Genomic DNA, 21,477 nt, shown 5'->3' with positions numbered 1-21,477 from the left:
GTAGAGGGAAAGATGAATTGGATTGAGAGGAAAAAAAAGTCTCAAGGAAAAGGAAGATAAAAATAATTAACAATCTCTTAACAACAATAACCTACAGGAATGAGACTCTACAGTTTCTGTTGAACTTTTATTGTCTAGAGAGGTTGAGTAACATTGCGAGGCATACCTTTTATCCTTTAAAGATACTTATGTTTCAGTATCAGCCCTAACTTTCTGTGGTAAGATTAATTGGTGACAATGTAATAATTCCTCGACTTGTGGGGAGGTTGAGAATGACTTGCCATTGTCACAAGGCTAAAGGTGGAACAGAGTAAATTGTCCAGCAAATTGTGGCGATTCACACCTTGCTGGTTGTGTCTCCCTTATCCTAAGTTGATTTTTAATTTAGTAATGGTGCGCAAATGATTTTTGCCAGCAATTTCTGTCCCAGTGACTAGATTGACTTAGAGGGGGAAGCAACTATAATGGATAATAACATCAACCAGCTCCCGAAACTGAATTTTCATGAAGAGCAATAGCAATTCCTTGTGTTTAGGTCCCAGGCTGTATTATCAGTTGTGCCTGCTGTTGTCGTGTTTAGTGCTCAATATGCTTTGCATTGCTTGATGTATTAAGACTCCTGCATAGCCTAGTCACATCTGGTTTAGCAAGCGATCGCTAGTTTGATTGTTAAAAAATAATAACAAGCATTTATATATTGCAGAATGTTAAATCGTCATTCTGCTAACTGGTTTAATTTTTAAAATGTTTGGCCTGATGGATGAGGTCTTCTGTAATGGAATGAGGGCAAGGCCTGAATGATGCACTGTGATATTAATAGGTTGCTGGAAGAGCTTTAAGTGGTACAAGATTTACAGTTTTAAAAGGCTTTTCAAATTCTCTTCGTTCTACATACAAGGGCTTTCTTATGAAATGCAATATGACATTTTGACAGCAGTGCATTTCTGTAAATGAGCTGGGAGAAGGAAAAAGTGAATGGGAGTGCAGCAAAGAATGTTTTGCAACATTTACTGTTATGTACTGCCTTAAGTTTATACAGCATCCGTGTGCAATTGTATAGCAGATGTACAATTACAGTAATTTTGTTGCAGTAGTGATAATAGCCTGCTGAGATTCAGCCCCCTGCTCATTCTTTCTAGTTCCTCTTTACTGTCTGATTACTTAAAGTAGCTATCTCACCCGAACCCTGCCAAGAATCATTGTTCAGATAATATCTAGGAACAGCATCTCCGATAATGCTGTAGCTTCTGTGTGATTGTGTGAAAAAGAACCTTGTGTCGTGAAATACTGAGAATGGGAATATGATGCACCTCCATTTTTGTTTACTTTAATGCTAATAATTATGACACCGTGGAAATTGTGATGTTTAATACAGCAGTACAGAAGTCATTGAAGCGGCTGTGGCTTTTTTTTTTACAGGTCACATACCTTGTAGCAATCTCCTTGATAGCTCATGGTAACCTCATCATGAAAATGACAAAGACTACCTCGCAGATCCACTGTGGTGTTGAGATGTATCTCAAATTCCACTTTTTAGGACCCTGAATGTAGATAGAACAATGGTACAAATGAGTTTTCAGAAGGCATTTAATATCGAGGAAAAAGGTAGTTGGCAAATGGGATTCAGAGGGAGAATTTTCCATCGATTCATTCTCCTTCATATGCAGTAGTTAGCAACATTTTATTTTCATTGTAATAAGGCAGATTTCTCTGGGAAAGTTATATGTTCCCTGTCCATTTGTTTGCTATTGCTAAATACATTTTCTTATGTTTTGTGATGCACATCTTCTATTGTGCACTAAAGGCTAACCATGTGAAATTGTGGGTCGAATCAAAAAGAAAAAAGAGGCATACATGAGGTCCAGGCAGCTAAAAACAGATGGAGCACTGGAGGAATACAGAGAAAGTAGAAAAGAACTCAAACAGGGAGTTAGAAGGGCAAAAAGGGGTCACGAAATGTTCTTGGCAGACAGGATTAAGGAGAATCCCAAGGCATTTTATACATGCGTTAGGAACAAGAGGGTTGTTAGGGAAAGGATCGGACCTCTCAGGGACAAAGGAGGGGAATTATGCTTAGAACCAAAGGAAGAGATCCTAAATGAATACTTTGCATCAGTATTCACAAAGGAGAGGGACATGTTGACTGGTAGTGTCTCAGAGAGATGTGTTGACCCGTTAGAAAAAACCTCAATTACAAGGGAGGAAATGTTAGGTTTTTTAGGAAACATTAAGACAGACAAATCCCCAGGGCCAGATGGCATCTATCCTAGACTCCTCGGAGGCGAGAGATGCAATTGCTGGGTCTCTAACAGAAATCTTTGTCTCGTCACTGCACACAGGTGAGGTCCCAGAGGGTTGGAGGATAGCAAATGTGGTCCCGTTATTTAAGAAGGGTAGCAAGGATAACCCGGGTAATTATAGGCCGGTGAGCTTGACGTCCGTGGTAGGGAAGTTGTTGGAGAAGACTCTTAGAGATAGGATATATGCGCATTTAGAACTGAATAATCTCATTAGCGATAGACAGCATGGTTTTGTACGAGGGAGGTCATGCCTCACAAATTTGGTTGAGTTTTTTGAGGAGGTGACAAAAACGATTGACGAGGGAAGGACCGTGGATGTTGTCTATATGGATTTTAGTAAAGCGTTTGACAAGGTCCCTCATGACAGGCTGTGGCAAAAGGTTAAATCTCACGGGATAAAAGGTGAGCTAGCTCAATGGGTGGAGAACTGGCTTAGCCATAGAAGTCATGATGTGGAGATGCCGGCGTTGGACTGGGGTAAACACAGTAAGAAGTTTAACAACACCAGGTTAAAGTCCAACAGGTTTATTTGGTAGCAAAAGCCACACAAGCTTTCGGAGCTGCAAGCCCCTTCAGGTGAGTGGGAATTCTGTTCACAAACAGAGCATATAAAGACACAGACTCAATTTACATGAATAATGGTTGGAATGCGAATACTTACAACTAATCAAGTCTTTAAGAAACAAAACAATATGAGTGGAGAGAGCATCAAGACAGGCTAAAAAGATGTGTATTGTCTCCAGACAAGACAGCCAGTGAAACTCTGTGGGGGTTACAGATAGTGTGACATGAACCCAATATCCCGGTTGAGGCCGTCCTCGTGTGTGCGGAACTTGGCTATCAGTTTCTGCTCAGCGACTCTGCGCCGTCGTGTGTCGCGAAGGCCGCCTTGGAGAACGCTTACCCGAATATCAGAGGCCGAATGCCCGTGACCGCTGAAGTGCTCCCCAACAGGAAGAGACCGCTGAAGTGCTCCCCAACAGGAAGAGAACAGTCTTGCCTGGTGATTGTCGAGCGGTGTTCATATGAATAATAATAGTGATTTTGAAACTCGACTTGGGGTTATGCACAACACTATGGTTTATGCATGGCCTGATTCAGCTTGAGTGAGTGGCTGGAAAAGGGATGCAACTGATAGTTATGTCCGGTTGAAGGAAATTTGAACTTGTTTTTGTGCGAGTCAGGCAGTTTGTAGTATAGAGGTGGTCAAGGGAAACAACAGATATTTAGCACTGGTTGTTGTTGACATTTGGCAAAAAGTTGGCCTTGTTTATTTATTAGTGTCACAAGTAGGCATACATTAACACTGCAATGAAGTTACTGTGAAAATCCCTTAGTTGCCACACTCTGGCGCCTGTTCGGGTACACTGAGGGAGAATTTAGCATGGCCGATGCACCTGACCAGAACATCTTTCAGACTGTGGGACGAAACCAGGGTATCTGGAGGAAACCCACGCAGATACGGAGAGCATGCAGACTCCCCACAGACAGTGACCCAAGTCAGGAATCGAACTCTGGTCCCTGGTACTGTGAGGCAGCAGTGCTAACCACTGTGCCACCATGTATTTGAGCCTGCAGAGATGACATACTCTGGAGCTTGAACCCACACCTGTGACAGAATCGCAAGATTGTTATGGCATAGAAGGCCTATTGTGCCTGCACCAGCTCTCCCAATGAATAACTTACCTAGTGCCATTCCCCTACCTTCTCCCTGTAACCGTGTGCAATCCTCCTTTTCAGATGACGTTAATTTCAGATGGAAATTAGATAGGAATTTGTAATGCCATGGAGATAGAGCAGGTGAACGGGACTGACACGGTTGTTCTACAGAGAGCTGCAATAGACCCAATGAACCAAACCGTTTCCTTCTGTGTCATAATAACACTGGGACTCCATCTGAGTTAAGTGTTACCATTGAACTGAACCAAACTGACACATAGGTGTTACAACCGGGATGGAGGAGTGCATGTTTTATCTAGCCCTACTATTTCACAGGTTGGACTTTTAGTTTAAATAGTTTAGTTTAGTTTAGTAGCCAATTATTCACCTTTGATGCTACTGGATTCAGAATAAAAGATAATTTAACTAGGCTTCTTCAATCAATTCAGAATAATTTGTTATAAAACAAAGCTTTCTTTTAAAACAAGTTGTGAGAACTGGAACACAATTGTACTCAGTCTAACTAACATTTTTAAAATATCCCACATGTATGTATATGCACACACAAAGGGCAGACAGGGCCTCTGCAGAGATGGGCTTTGAAGGATAGGCTTTTTAAAAATGAGGGAGAAAGTTCGTAGGATTTCGATGCTGTCGATCTGGAGCTCCCTCGTGTGAAGATGGACTTCTGGTCCCTGTTGATGTCTGGCGGTTCTCAGCAAAGGAGCTCTGGCATGAAGGAATATATTTGGTTGGATCAATTCTTCTTGTCTCAGCTTTTCAGGTTTCCAATTGCAGACAAGTTCTACTCGGGTGAGGATTCCCTGGCTGCAAGTTGATAGCTGCACGTGGAATTTCAGGCAAGGCAATGAGAGAGCAAGTTAAGGCAGCCTTCCTTCTTAGCTTATTCCCCAAAAAGCACTGATTTCAAAAACAACAGGTTCAAAACCTAAAGCCTGTCTTTGTCATATGATTTCTAGTAAATCACTTGCCTCTGCCGGTCCCAAGATGAGATAAGATGGGAGCCAAAGCCAATGTGTTGTGTTTTAAAGTTTATTTATTAGTCACAAGTAGTTTTACATTAACACTGCAATGAAGTTACTGTGAAAATCCGCTAGTCGCCACACTCTGGCGCCTGTTCGGGTACACTGAGGGAGAATTTGGCATGGCCAATTCACCTAAGCTGCACATCTTTGGACTTTGGGAGGAGACCGGAGCACCCGGAGGAATCTCTCACAGACATGGGGAGAATGTGCAAATTCCGCACAGACAGTGACCCAAGCCAGGAATTGAACCCGGGTCCCTGGCGCTGAGAGGCAGCAGTGCTATCCACTGAGCCACCATGCCGCCATGTTCTGTGATGCAACAAATATGATCTGTGTGAGAATGAAAGAGTAACTACATGGAAGGTAGCAAAATAATGAATATCTTCCCAAAAGGAGATGAGCTGTCACAAGTGATTATAGTCATCAAATCCTAAATTTCAAAATAGGAGAAAGTAATTTAGTACCTCATTATGAACAATTAATTGTCTCTGTTGCAGCTAGCTTTGTAGTGTTCTAAGGGGTGTTTTGGTATTGCTTCATGCTGCTTATCCTGCCTCCTTTCCCCAGAAGTTATTGAGAAAAGCTTTAGAATCTCCATGTTGTACTGCAACCATCGCTATTCAACTTTGTGTTTCTATAACTTAATGTTACTCTCCAATAAAATCGTTATAGTTCATTCACAGGTTGTAAGTTGAAATTTGGGTATCTCTTGTTGATCATTTTCTTCTCTGAGCAAAGTGCTTGGTTTATATTGGTGGGGAATTAATCCTAATGGAAATGTCACAATCTATTTGAGTATGTATATTTTTACTTGAAAATGGTTTGATTTTGACCATGTCACTTTGGAGTTAGTAGTTTGGTTACACAGCACATATTTTCCATTCACTGTATAGGTGACACCTCTTGCACTCAAATGTTCAGAATCCCTATTAAACTAACCCCATGGTGATTGGATTCCTGAACACATTTTCTTGAATTGTACTTCATATCTCAGAAGTGGAAGGCCTGTGAGTAACTGTTTGTCTATCTTATTTTGCAGTAACATTGCAGAAGCCCTGGTGAGTAAAGGTCTTGCCACAGTGATCCGTTATCGACAAGATGATGATCAGCGGTCTTCTCACTATGATGAATTACTAGCTGCAGAGGCCAGGTAAGATGGCTATTGAAATTTTTATAAATGTGCAAAATATGCTTCCTGATGAGAAGTAATAATGTTGATGTGATGTGAAAATTCAAATTTAACTTAAAATGCGTAATGTACGAGTATTGACTTAATAAAGCAATAATACGAAAGATAGTGTAATGGGTTGAAACAAGCTGACAAATAAACTGCAGGTTTATATCTTCTTCCGCTAGCTCAATATTCAATTCGTTTGCAGTATTTATATATCGTGAAATTTAAAGATTTTAATATCCTTCTTTGCTGAGATTGCATAAGATTGGAGCCATTGTCAATAAGAGCAAAGTAACTTTGAGTCTGTCATTTGATTTCACACACTGTCTCTGACAACTATAGTTACAGGTCACAACTAACAGCAGCAGCGACTGTTTGCATTCATATAGGACTTCTAATGTAGTAAAGATTCCCTGCATATTTCATAGGAATGCCATCGGGCTATAATTGACACCAAGCCAATGAAGGATATTACAGTAGGCTTAGTCAGAGATAGAACATAGAAAAGCTACAGCACAAACAGGCCCTTCGGCCCACAAGTTGCGCTGAACATGTCCCTACTTACTAGGCTTACCTATAACCCTCTATCTTACTAACTTCCATGAACTTATCCAAAAGTCTCTTAAAAGACTCCGACTCCGCCTCCACCACCACTACCAGCAGCCGATTCCACGCACCCACCACCCTCTGAGTGAAAAACTTATCCCTAACATCTCCTCTGTACCTACTCCCCAGCACCCTAAACTCTTGTGGCAACCATTTCAACCCTGGGTAAAAAAGCCTCTGAGAATCCACTCTATCAATACCCCTCAACATCTTATACACTTATATACACAGGTTTAAGGAACATTTTAAAGGAGGAGAGAGAGAGATGGAGAGATTCAAGGTGGAGACTGCTGTAGTTGGCTGAAGGAAATGGAGGACGATGTAGCAACAATGACTTGCATTTATATAGTGTCTTTAATTTGGCTAAAACCTCTCAAGGTACTTTACAGAATAATCGGACAAAAATTGATACCAAGCCAAAGAAGGATAAATTAGGACAGGTGACACTGAAATGACGGGTGAATGGGACGTGATATAGATTGAGCTATGGGCAACAGAGATTTGGAAGTTTATGGTGGTTGCTTCTGTATCCTATGGTGCCTCTAGTGAAGGAATGAAAACCATACGCTTAAGAGAATTGGGTGTGATGAGAGTAGTGCAACTGAAATGAATATATATTTTTATATTTAAAGGGAATGTTTAAAAATTCAGCTTTATGCTACAGACAGTCAGTATGTCTGGTGGGAATGCAACTCGGATGCTGAGAGAGCAGGATAATTATTCATTTTAGCTTTGCAAGTGGTTATGTTAAGTCGAGCTAATGGACATTTGTTTACTTAAGTTCCCCTGGGATTTCTGATTAAGGTGCTTGACAAGGCCATGTGATGTGGTTTATGTGCAGTCCTGGGTCTGTCGCAGTGAGAATAAGCTTTTTCAGAAAGTAGTTTAGAGTTGCAGTTCTAGTTGGGAATTGTTTGAAGGCAGAGTTTCTGCAAACTGCTCTGAAACTCATTTTCGCTTTGAAAGCTTCAAGACTGTCTACACTCAAGTATATTAATGGTTGCTAACTGTATTTAAAATGGAGTTTAAGTCTAAGGGGGATGTTACTTATTTGGAACAGAAACAGTAATAAGTTAGAAATTAAAGTTGTTTCCTTTTCATTTTTAAATATTGTTCAACTGTTAAAATAAAGTTGCTTTATTTGTTATATTTAAACTGTGTTATTGAATAAAGTTTGTTTTACCATAAGTGATCCCTAATTTGTCAGTGGAATCAATCCTCGAAGGAAGTATCCTTTCGTCCCATTTATGCCAAAATAGAAAATTTGTTAAGATCTAGTCTGGCTTTACAATATATCTGATCTGGGATCCTAACATGGGATCTTGCAACCTATTGAAACACCAGTGCATTGTGGACTGATGGAGAATAGGTTTGAATGCCCAGGGATCATAGCTTTGGGTTAAAGGGTTAGCCACTTGAGGCAAAGATTAAGAGAAATATCTTCATTCAGGAGGTAGTGAATCCTTGGAATTCGATAACCTGGAGCACTCCAGAATCTCAGTCCTTGAGTTTGTTTGTGACTCAGATAGATAGATTCTTGGGTATCAAAGGATGTGGGAAGAGGATGGGAAAGTGGAGTTTAGGTAGCAATCAGCCATGATCGTGTAAAATACCAGAATAGCTTATTTCTTGTTCTGACTCCTTATGTTATCCTACAATGATCCAAGCTTTGAAGTGTTTGCCTAGAATAAAATAGGCATAAGAAAATATCATGCAACAAACTTGTACTTTGATGCACTCGTGCTTCTATCATATAATCTGCTGTGATCTCTTGATTATCTGCCGTAATGGTGGAGCTGTCAGTCTTGCGCTGGTGGGTATTTGAAATGACATTAACGAGTCAAGAGATGGTCAGAGCAAGTGAAAGAGGACATAGCGATAATTTTTGTTTTCACGTTTTCTTTATTGACCTGTTGAACTGAGAAACAATTTAATAAGAGGGTGCAAGGAGAGCTGTGGATAACAAGGACCGAAGGGCATGCTGTCGCTTGGGTGAGAACACTGGCAGAAAATGACATGAACAGCAGCATGTTGCCAGTAAAGAAAAGACTTGTACATAATAGGACTACTGCTTCCTACACTGCTTTTCTGGCCTCATCTGCAAGCATTCTTGCAGTTAGGGTATCAAACTTCAAAAGGGAGTGTGTTTGTATTTTGAGCAACTTCAGTGTTTTTTTTTGTCAAATTTTTCTAAGATTCATGATTTCCTCATGCCTGTTCTACATTAACTATTAACTTGGCTCCATTGATGTTTCATGGTTCTGCTTGTTTTGTAGTAGGAATCCAGCTTGAATATAACGTTCTAATATGTTGGATTCCTAAATTCTGTCAGCTGTGGGGTTGTGCCAAGTGGAAGCTAGGAGGAAAATGTGTTTCATCATGCTCTTTACAACTGACTGAGCATGGTGCTTGTTGTTGATGGGGTGAGTGAGAACAGTTCAGCAAGCAAAATGCATAGAGTGGAGAATTACGCATGTACTTTTTCTTTCAATTTATTTTAATGGTGCTGTTATCCCACACAAGTCTGTTTGTATGTGCTAACCAATAAAGATAATCTGGCTTTAATCAATGACTTACTTTCCCTCCCATTGAGTTTTGACATTTAGGTCAAAGTTGCAGGAGAAACAAATCAGCTAACATCAACCACAGGCTCAACCAGCTTATGAATGGCTCCATTGAATTGGCAGAGATTGACATCCTTTTACTGCACCAAGATGCTGATCTTAAAGCTGTTACTCTGCAACTGACTGAGATTTGTGGTTGCAATTCAAGAGGAATCGTCCTCAGTTTATTCTTTACAGTTCATAAAAATATTGACCCAACCTGTGGTTGATGTTAGCTGATTTGTTTCTCCTGCAACTTTGACCTAAATGTCAAAACTCAATGGGAGGGAAAGTAAATCATTGATTAAAGCCAGATTATCTTTATTGGTTAGCACATACAAACAGACTTGTGTGGGATAACAGCACCATTAAAATAAATTGAAAGAAAAAGTACATGCGTAATTCTCCACTCTATGCATTTTGCTTGCTGAACTGTTCTCACTCACCCCATCAACAACAAGCACCATGCTCAGTCAGTTGTAAAGAGCATGATGAAACACATTTTCCTCCTAGCTTCCACTTGGCACAACCCCACAGCTGACAGAATTTAGGAATCCAACATATTAGAACGTTATATTCAAGCTGGATTCCTACTACAAAACAAGCAGAACCATGAAACATCAATGGAGCCAAGTTAATAGTTAATGTAGAACAGGCATGAGGAAATCATGAATCTTAGAAAAATTTGACAAAAAAAAAACTGAAGTTGCTCAAAATACAAACACACTCCCTTTTGAAGTTTGATACCCTAACTGCAAGAATGCTTGCAGATGAGGCCAGAAAAGCAGTGTAGGAAGCAGTAGTCCTATTATGTACAAGTCTTTTCTTTACTGGCAACATGCTGCTGTTCATGTCATTTTCTGCCAGTGTTCTCACCCAAGTGACAGCGTGCCCTTCGATCCTTGTTATCCACAGCTCTCCTTGCACCCTCTTATTAAATTGTTTCTCAGTTCAACAGGTCAATAAAAAAAACGTGAAAACAAAAATTATCGCTATGTCCTCTTTCACTTGCTCTGACCATCTCTTGACTCGTTAATGTCATTTCAAATACCCACCAGCGCAAGACAAAAATAAGCCATTAGCTAAAAGGCAGCCTACCAGGACGGAGAAGTTACTTTTTGTATTCATTCTTGGAATGTGGGCTTCACCGGCCAGGTCAACATCTATTGAGTAGGTAGTGGTGAGCTGCTACCTTGAAACGCTGCAATCGTTGTGCAGTTAGGGAGGGACTTTGACCCAGTGAGTGGAGGGACAGTGTTATAGCTCCAAGTCATGATAGTGCGTGACTTGGAGGTGAGCTCGCTGGTGTTCTCATGAACCTGCTGCCTGTGTCTTCCAGGTGGTAAAAGTTGGGATTTTGGGAGGTGCTATCGAAGGAGCCATGGTGAGTGCTGCAGTACGTGTTGTAGATGTTATGCACTGCTGCCACTGTAGAGTGGAGAGATTGTATATTTAAGGTATTGGATGTGGTGCCATCAAGCTGGACCCTGGATGGTGTTCAGCTTGGTTCAGTGTTGGTGCTGCGGGGTCTGTGTCAGGATGTGACTCACTCACCACAGAGTTTCAAGCCTCTTAGCCGATCTTGTAGTCACAATATTTATGTGACTGGTTCAGTTATGTTTCGGGTCCTTGGTAACTCTCCAGAATGTTTATATTGGGGAATTCAGTGATGGTAATGCCATTGAATGTCAAGGAGTAATGGTTAAATTCTCACTTGTTTGAGATGGTTATTGTTTGGTACTTGTGTGCCATGAATGTCACTTGCCACTCGTCACTCCAAGTCTGGATGCTGCCCAGGTCTTGCTTCATTATCTGAGGAGTTACAGATGGGATTGAAGACTGAATCATCTCACTTTTGTGAACATTTTTACTTTTTGCCTTCTGTTGGGAGGAAAGTCATTGAAGCTGTTGAAGGTTGTTTGGCTGAGGACACGACCCTGAAGAGTTCCTGGGATTGAGATGATTGGGCTCCAATAACTACAGCCATGTTACTTACCTTATCCTGATATGACTCCAACCAGTGTAGAGTCCTGTTCTGTTCTCCACCCCCCCGATTCCCATTGAATTCAGTTATCTTGGACCGACTTAATACCATACTCAGTCAAAATGCTGCCTTGATGTCAAAGGCAGCCACTCTCCCCTCACCTCTGGAATTAAGCTTTTTGGACCAAAGCTGCCTGGAGCTGAATGACCTGGTGGAACACAAACTGCGCAATTGGTGAGTAAGTGCACTGATAGCACTGTCGATGATTCCTTCCATCAATTTACTGGAATTGACTGAAAATGGGATTTTTCCTGCTTTTTGTGGACATCATGTAAGTAAATGGAATTGGCTGAAAACTGGCATCTGTGATGCTGAGAACCTTGCATGAAGGCTGCGATGTCTCATCCTCTTGGCACTTCCAAGATTGTTTTAAGTCCTTAAGTCTTGTCTTTTGTACTGATGGGCTGGGCTCCATCATTCAGGTTAGGCATGTATGTGGCACCTCTAATTATTTAATTCTTCACCACAGTTCACAACTGGATATGATAGGTCAGCAGGGATTTTTTTTTACCTGATCAGTTCGTCAGTTGGTTGTAGGATTGCTTAGCTCTGCCCCTGGTATGCTGCTTCTGCTATTATACATACAGTCCTCTGTTTTAGTTTCGCCTCATTTTTTAGGTGTGCCGAGTGCTGTTCCTGCATGCTCTTCTACACACCTCATTGGACCAGGGTTGGTCTCTTGGCTTGATGGTAATGATACAGTGATGGATACATCAGACAATGAGGCTGCAGATTGTGATTGCTTCATTGATGCCCAGGTTTCACAACACAATGGAGTGTGTCCTCAGTGTGAAGAGGTCTACACAGGACTGTGAAATGGTCATTCCTATCAATACTGTAATGGACAGATACAACTTGGACAGGTTTGATTTGCTGAGGACAAAGTAAAATAGGGTTCTCTCTCATGTTGGTTCTCTCACCACCTGTTGCAGGCCTGGTCTGGCTGATTTGTCCTTCTGGTGCTACAGAACCACTCTTTGGACATTGAACTCCTCCATCCATAGTAAATGCTCTTTGTTATACTTAATACCTCTCCCAAGTGTATATGGGTGGTAGGTGGCAATCAGCAGGAAGTTTCTTTTCCCCTGCTTGAGTTGATGCCATGAGGTTTCATGGGGTCCAAAGTCAATGCTTGAAGGCTGTCAGGTCCATTCCTTCCCGACTGAGCAAAGGAGAAACAAATGTACCACATGCAGAAATTTATAAATTAGAAATTTTATTGAACATGACACTAAAATTCATCTTGCAACAATCCTCACCAAAGGCTAAAATTTTAATCACTAATTATTGTCTCTAATTAATCTCTAATTATTGTCTCGTTCTTGGGCTTAACATATCCCTTTGAATCGGAGTCTCAGATTCAGCAAGGTTTTCTTGTACCCAATTAGGGTGCAGAATAATGGATGTTTGCTTGAGTTGGAGGCTGAAAAACAGTTGAGAGGTTCCAGTGGATTAAAGATGTAATAATAATGTACATCAGAGAAACTAAAAGATTATGCTCTTCTCCTTGACATATGGATATAACATGAACAAGTCTGGCAAAGCCTTGATGGCTAATTAATTTGAGCCCTGGCTTTTTGGCATATATGCACCTGTACTGTGAATTTAAAGAGCACAGTGGTGTCCATTTGTTATTTTTGCAGATCAGTCAATGGTGCCATGTTCATTCTGTGTGCAACATTCTTTAGGAATGCCTATCATTTATCAATTTGCAACCAACAACGGGACCTGTATTTAATGTGAACTGTAATAGAAGAATTGAGGGCTTTTCGCCATTCTCCTCTGAGGTTCTAAAGTTGTGACATGCTTCCATTTGTACTAACAGCTATGCCATTCCTTTTATGGTTTGTATGGAGACGGGCACATATTTTTCTTGTGGGAAAGAGTGGTTGGGTCGATGCAGGTTGCATTTCAGCTGAGCTTGTACCATTGTACCCTTTTTTTTAAAAAGCAAGAATTACTTGATAATCATGTAGGAATGACAGGCTTGGCTAAGACTTTTTCCCATCCTCTCATCCCAATTCTCAACAGAATTTAGTTTAATTAGGGGATTAGTCTTGTCTTCCACAAAATCAGTACTGGGCCTGATTTCAACTCCCTCAAAAGTCATTTACCTGCTCAACATTTAAATAGGCCCAATTTGTTTGGAATACTCTGAGCAATGTAAGAGGCCATTGCCTGATCAGCATCACCTCCAGTCCTTATATAGGCAAAAAAAAGAGATGAGTCCAAATAGAAGTTTTGCCACTTAATGTTATTGTCAGCTATGTAAATACATAATGTAACCATTACAAAAAATTGAATTTAGGTATAACTTTATTTTGGTTTCTGTAGAATCTCTACAGTGCACAAAGAGGCAACCTGGCCCATTGAAGAAAGAAAATTACAGCAAAATAAGGCCTTTCGGCCCTCCAAGCCTGCGCCGACCATGCTGCCCGACTGAACTAAAACCCCCTACCCTTCTGGGGACCATATCCCTCCATCCCTTTGCTATTCATATATTTGTCAAAACGCCCCTTAAAAGTCACTATCTTATCTGCTTCCACTACCTCCCCCCAGCCGCGAGTTCCAGGCACCCACCACCCTCTACAAAAAAAAACTTCCCTCGTACATCTCCTTTAAGCCTTGCCCCTCACACCTTAAACCTATGCCGTCTCATAATTGACTCTTCCACCCTGAGAAAAAGCTTTTGACTATCCACTCTGTTCCTGCCCCATATAACCTATCAGGTCACCCCTCGGCCTCTGTCGTTCCAGTGAGAACAAGCCCAAGTTTCTCCAATCTCTCCTCATAGCTAATGCCCTCCATATCAGGCAACATCCTGGTAAATCTTTTCTGTATCCTCTCCAAAGCCTTCACATCCTTCTGGTAGTGTGGTGCCCAGAATTGAACACTATATTCCAAGTGCGGCCTAACTAAGGTTCTATAAAGCTGCAACATGATTTGCCAATTTTTAAACTTTTAAACTCAGTCCAGACAGTGCCCAGTTGAGCTGTCGGTCAACTGGCTAATGTTACTGGAAGTGTCTGAACTGTGGTGCTAATTCCCCTATTGAGACTAAATCTTATGGCGAATGCTTTCAATGGCTGATTTATTTTCCTGAGTCCCCATTGCAGCACCTGGTCCCCTATTTTTCAAATGGCGCTCACTCTATCAACATAACTTGGAAGCAGAATATTGTATCTTTGTGAATTAACCTGTAAATTAAGTGTTGCATCATATTGAGAACTGACCATCCTTAATCATGATAGTTGGAGATGTATTGTGCCGCTCCTGCCTATGTATTTATAAAACAAAAGCTTCAGCGGGGCTTCAGTTCTGAGATGCCTCTTGTAGAGACTAGATGGTTTATTTAATTCTTGTGTATCCCTGCTAATATCATTTTCATACCTCATTTAACAAAGCGAGTTATACAGTTAGCAGGGGTATTCATTTAACAGATGTGGAGTGAGTTAGTGAACTGTGGTCTCAATGGTATAAAATCAGTGGGTGATTGTTAAATTATTACAGTCGAGTGCCTGTGAAATAGAGCTGAAATACCTCCTGTGTCACTAACATTGTGGCGTACATTCTCTCCAACTCAACATGGGCCGAGCTTGCCTTTTGAGATGTGAAGATTTATAATCCTGACTATATTGGTTATCCTCTACAGTCCACTCCAAATTCATTGTTAGTTAATTTATAATGCATAATATTTCTTTGTTTAGATATCAATCTCTTGACTCTGTTTGCTTAGAAATCATAGAAACCCTACAGTGCAGAAGGAGGCCATTCGGCCCATCGAGTCTGCACCGACCACAATCCCACCCAGGCCCTACCCCCACATATTTACCTGCTAATCCCTCTAACCTACGCATCTCAGAACTCTAAGGGGTAATTTTTAACCTGGCCAATCAACCTAACCTGCACATCTTTGGACTGTGGGAGGAAACCGGAGCACCCGGAGGAAACCCACGCAGACACAAGGAGAATGTGCAAACTCCACACAGACAGTGACCTGAGCCGGGAATCGAACCCGGGACCCTGGAGCTGTGAAGCAGCAGTGCTAACCACTGTGCTACCGTGCCGCCCACTCTATAAGTGATTGGAAATTTCAAATTTTATTAGTGCAGAAATGACCTGAATTACCAGGAGAATGTTTGTTTGTGATAAACCGTCATAAATGATGTAGAATTATTGCCAGGTGCTCCCTTCGAGTGCACTTGATTTGTGCACGCACGCACCATTGTGCTGATGGAGTGATCTGCATCCCTGCAACTTTTCCAGAATTCCAGATGACTGGGGCCTGTGCTGCTTGCCAGTTCAGCATGCAGCAACCCCAATTGTGAGGAATGTCCTGCATGTGAAGCATTGACTAACTTGTGTTCTTTCAACAGATGCCTCCTGATGTGCTGAGTATCTTCAGTATTTTGTCTTGCTGTTTCACTATTCCAGTATTTGCATTATTTTGCTTTTCTCTTTTCATAAGAATGAGTCCTATTATAAAACCGAGTAAAAATGCTGTGTTGTTTCTACTCATTCGTGGGACATGGGCGTCACTGGTTGGCCAGCATTTATTACCCATCCCTAGTTGCCTGAGGGCAGTGAGTCAACCACATTGCTGTGGCTCTGGAGTCACATGTAGGCCAGACCAGATTAGCTAACAGGAAGCAGAGAGTCTGGATAAATGGGTCATTTTCAGGTTGTGCCATAGGGACCAGTCCTGGGGTCTCCGTTATTTACAATCCATATTGATGACTTGGATGAAAAGACCAAATATACTTTAGCCAAATTTGCTGACAATGCAAAGAAAGCTAGAAAAGCAAGTTGTGAGGAGGTCGCAATAAGTGCAAAAGGATATGGTAAGTTGTGAGTTGGCAAAATATTGTCAGATGTGGTATAATGTGAGGTTATCTATTTTGGTTGGAAGAGTATAAAAGCAAAATATTACTTAAATGGAGAGAGACTACAAAATGCTGTGATAGAGAATCTGGGTATCTTCTAAATGAAGCACAAAGTTAGCTTGCAGATATAGCAAGTAATTGCAATGGAAAATGGAGTGATGGTCTTTATTACAAGCAGGAACATCTTGCTACTCTACAGAGTTGTGTATATAGCTTTGGCTTTCTCATTTAAGGAAGGATACAATTGGATTGGAGGCACTTGTGAGGAAGTTCACTTGGTCGATTTTGGGATGAAGGGTTGTATGAAGAAAGGATGAGTAGGTTGTGTCTGTAATCTTTGAAATTTAGAAGAATGAGAGATCTTGTTTGCCCTTCGAGGCAATGATACCTGTGTTGTTCATCTGAAATGATATTTTTTAGCCTTTTTCGAGGTGTCAATGGTGGCTGGTGTCATCTTTCTTTGCTTTTTCAGATTGACTTAAGACCCTGTTGATGGGATTTTTGCCAGCTGTTGTCTGCTGGCCAGGGAGGTGAAGGAGACATTGTTTAGGGGATATTACAGATGATAGAAAGATGATGAACATTACTTGCACTTGAATTGAACTTTAGTGAGGGAGAGTTGTGCATTGTCAGCCTCAATCTCTTGTCCTACCTATCTTGGTCCGTGATAAGGTGAGTCCAGATGACGCGATAGATCCGGATGCAGTGGGAGACCAGGATGTCATCTGTGTATTTTTAAGCTTTACATATTCCACTATATTATGCCGACCCACCTGAAAGGCTGTTGGCCCCTGGAATCTGTCTTTGCATGCCAGGAGTGACAAATCGCCAAGTTCCTGAGTGTAGGAGACCCGATGGCTGCCCTCACCTAGTTTGGCCCACCTGTGGTGCGGCTGCAGTCGCATGACAACTCCCTGGAGCCACAGTTGAGAACTGGCTGGAGGTGAGGATGAGACACTCCTCCTACATCCTGAATGCGGTGAGGCCATCTTTAAATCTCCAGAAGAATGAAATCTTGTTGAAACATGTAAGATTCTGAGGTGCTTCAATAGGATATATCCCCTTGTGATAGAATTCAAGAACTAGGGGGCGTTGTTTCAGAATAAGGCACAATAGTATACAGACTGGGAGGGTGTTGCCCTGGGAATCCTCAGTATTGACTCTGGATCTCATGGTTTTAGGTGAAACAGACAAGGAAGCCTCCCGCTGATCACAAACGCGCACGCGGACATCACTGTACCTCCTGCCATCGCATTTGTGCAGGAAGCTGGTGCTGCTGGTACCATTGTGAGTTCTCCACACTGTGTACCTGTTGTTGCTGCCTCCTAAATGCTGCTCCACTCACTGCTCAGAGGGCAGGGTAGAGAATGAGGCAACAGGGGCTAAAGGATTGGGAAGCAGGGCAACAAGAAAGGCAGTGAATGCGAGGTGAGTGGGGCAACGAATGAGGCAGCTCTGGCTTGGAAGTGGGACAATGATTGGCAAGGCACCCGAACCCATGTTCCTTGATGCAGGCAGCTACTTGCTGCATTTCTAACTGTGATGTCGCAGACACTGTGACTACGTTTGTGTTGAGTGCATCACCTGCAGTTGTGGCAGAAAATGCAGCCAAAGGACACACCTACTACATCTGTGGCAAGTGGTGAGAGAACCGAGAGAAAAACTGATAAGACCTCGTCCTCAGATGCATTTGTCCATGACGGTAGTGGGAGGACTGAGCATCACACAGTCTTATCCATGTAGTTACCAGTGTCACAGATGTAACACTGTGACTGCAGCTGCTGCTCAAGTTTCTGCAGCTGATGTCGCTTCTTGTATGTATGCTTGTCTCGGCTGTGAAACTGCCAGGTGGCCCGGGCTGGGCATTTCTTGTGATCAGACTGTCCTGCCATTTCTTAAGCTTGTATTTGGACTATTTATTATGAACTGGAGACTAGAAAGTAAAGACTGTTTCAAAGAGGAGGTGCCAGGAGCAGCACCAGGCATACCTAAAATGAGGTGAAGCTGCATCAAAGGACATGCCAAGCAGCAGAAGCAGCATGTGATATATGGAGCTACGTGATCTCGCAATCAGTGGATCAGATCCAAGTTCTGCAGTCCTGCCACATCCAATAGTGAATGTTGGTGGATAACTGGAGGATGAGATTCCACTCCATATCCCGCCCAGCACATCAAATGTAAAATAAACGGTTGAAGCAGCGAAGCTTAGTGTGAAATTCGGCATGTCCACTACGCCTCTCACCAACTTTTACAGATGTACCATAGAATGCATCCTGTCTTGATGTATCACAGCTTGGTATGGCTCCAGCTCTGACCAAGACCGCAAGAAACAACAAAGTGTTGTGGATGAATCCCAGTCCATCATGCGAAACAGCCTCCCATCTATAGACTCTGTCTACACTTCCCAGTGTCTTGGAAAAACAGCCAGCATAACCAAGGACCCCACGCACCCCGGACACACTCTCTTCCACCTCCTTCCGTCAAGAAAAAGATACAGAAGTCTGAGGTCAGACACCAACTGACTGAAGAACAGCTTCTTCCCTACTGCTCGAGTTTAACGTTTTTTAAAAAGTTTATTTATTAGTCACAAGCACTGCAATGAAGTTACTGCGAAAATCCGCTGATGGACTTGCCTTATATTAAGTTGCTTTTTCTCTGCACTCTACTATAACTGTACCCTCCTTTCCTTCTCAATGAATGGTATGCTTTGTCTGTATAGCACACAAAAAAACAATACGTTTCACTGTATACTAATACATGTGACAATAAATCAAATCAGTTTGGGTTTAGCCAGGGTTGCTCAGCTCCTGACCCTATTACTGTCTTGGTCCAGATATGAATAAAAGAGCCGAACTCGAGGTGAGGTAGCCTCAAGGCAGCATTTGACAGGGTATGGCATCAAAGAGTCGTACTAGAACCGAATTCAGTGGAAAAATTCTCCATTGGTTGGATTCATATCTAGCACAAAGGTAGATCAGTGTGGTTGTTGGTCAGTTATCTCAGTCCTAGGGCATTGTTGCACGAGTTTCTCAGGGTAATGTCCAAGGCCCAACTATCTTCAGTTGCTTCATCAATGTCTTTTATTTCATCATAAGGCTAGAAATGGGTATGCTCAGTGCACAATGTTAAGCACTATTCATTACTCCGGAGAGCAGGAGTCTGAATGTTGCTCAGAACTGAAGCAGCCGGTGTTCATATGCAGCAAGACCTGGATAACATTTAGACTTGGGATAATAAGTGACCATCTTCAACAAGAGAGAATGTAACCATTTCCCCTGTACATTCAATGACATTGCCATCGCTGAATTCCCTGCTTTCAACCTTCTAGGGTTACCATTGTCCAGAAACTGGACTGGACCAGTCATATAAATACTGTGGCTACAAGAGCAGATCAGAGGCTGAGAATCTTGTGGCGTGTTACTCACCTTCCAAAGCCTAGCCTCCATGTACAAGACACAACTCAGGAATGTGATGGAATACTCTCCAATTGCCTGGATGAGCACAGTTCCAACAGCATTCAAAAAGGTCGACACCATCCAGGACAAAGCAAGCTGCTTGATTGGGATCTCATCCATCAGCTTTAACATTCACTTCCTCTACCACTGACACTCAAAGGCAGGGTAGCCAGGGATAGGGTTGGTCCACTCGAGGATAGTGGAGGGAATCTATGCATGGAACCAGAGGAAATGGGCAAGATACTAGATGAATATTTTGCCTCAGTATTCACCAGGGAGAGGGACTTGATGGATGAGGAGCCTGGGGTTTATCTGGTGTTTAGATATTTTGGGTCATGTTGATATCAAAAAGGAGAAGGTATTGGGCGTCTTAAAAAGCAATAAAGTAGATAATTCCCCAGGGCCTGATGGGATCTACCCCAGAATACTGAGAGAGGCAAGGGCAGAAATTGCTGGGACCTTGACAGAAATCTTTGTGTCCTCATTGGCTACAGGTGAATTTCCAGAGGACTGGAGGATAGCCAGTGTTGTTCTATTGTTTAAGAAGGGCAGCGGGTATAATCCAGGAAATTATAGGCCGGTGAGCTTTATGTCAGTGGTAGGGAAATTATTGGAAAAGATCCATAGGGACAGGATTTACTCACATTTGGGAACAAATGGACTTATTAATGATGGACAGCATGGTCTTGTGAGGGGAAGTCATGCCTCACCAACTTTATCGAATTTTTTGAGGAAGTGATGAAGATGATAGATGAGGGAAAGACAGTGGATAGTTGTATACATGGACTTCAGTAAAGCTTTTGACAAGGTATCTCATGGTATGAAAGGTGAAGTCACACGGGATTAGAGGAGAGCTGGCAAGGTGGATACAGAACTGGCTTGGCCATAGAAGACAGAAGGTAGCAGTAGAGGGGTGCTTTTCTGAATGGAAGGCTGTGACTAGTGGTGTTCATGATGTGGAGATGCCGGCGTTGGACTGGGGTAAGCACAGTAAGAAGTCTCACAACACCAGGTTAAAGTCCAACAGGTTTATTTGTTAAACCTGTTGGACTTTAACCTGGTGTTGTGAGACTTCTTACTAGTGGTGTTCCACAGGGATCAGTTCTGGGATCTTTATTGTTCACAGTATATATAAATTATTTGGAGGAAAATTTAGCTGGTCTGATTAGTCAGTTTGCAGATAACACCAAAAATTGGTGGAGTTCTAGATAGTGAAGAGGATTGTCAGTGGATACAGCAAGATATAGACCGGTTGGACACTTGGGTGGAGAAATGTCAGATGGAGATTAACCCGGACAGTGTGAGATAATGCATTTTGGAAGATCCAATGCATGTAGGAATTATACAGTAAATGGTAGAATCTTTAGGAGTATTGACAGGCAGAGTGATCTGTGTGTACATGTCCACTGATCACTGAAAGTGGCAACGCAGGTGGATAAGGTGGTCAAGAAGGCATACGGCATGCTTGCCTTCATCGGTCAGGGCATTGAGTATAAAAATTCGCAGGTCATACTGCAGAACCTTAGTTAGCCTCATTTAGAATATTGTGTACAATTCTGGATGTTACGCTACCAGAAGGATATGGATGTTTTGGAGGGGGTATAGAAGAGGTTTACCAGGCTGTTGCCTGGTCTGGAGGGTATTAGCTATGAGGAGAGGTTGAATAAACTCGGTTTGTTCTCACTAGAATGACAGAAGTTAAGGGGT

General features: G+C 42.1%; 1 protein-coding gene across 1 annotated transcript in view; it reads left to right on the top strand.

Annotated features, from left to right (window-relative positions):
• Window positions 1-21,477, top strand: part of snd1 (staphylococcal nuclease and tudor domain containing 1) — a 909,008-nt gene that overhangs the window by 213,684 nt on the left and 673,847 nt on the right. Inside the window, exon 13 of the mRNA XM_078235739.1 lies at window positions 6,045-6,155. Coding sequence (XP_078091865.1) covers window positions 6,045-6,155 — 111 coding nt within the window. The remainder of the gene's footprint in view (window positions 1-6,044; window positions 6,156-21,477) is intronic.

The sequence above is a fragment of the Mustelus asterias genome, chromosome 19 (genome assembly GCF_964213995.1).
Source record: "Mustelus asterias chromosome 19, sMusAst1.hap1.1, whole genome shotgun sequence".
Classification (NCBI taxonomy): Eukaryota; Metazoa; Chordata; class Chondrichthyes; order Carcharhiniformes; family Triakidae; genus Mustelus; species Mustelus asterias.
The sequence above is the reverse complement of the archived record's forward strand: the minus strand, read 5'-3'. Positions and strand labels throughout refer to the sequence as shown.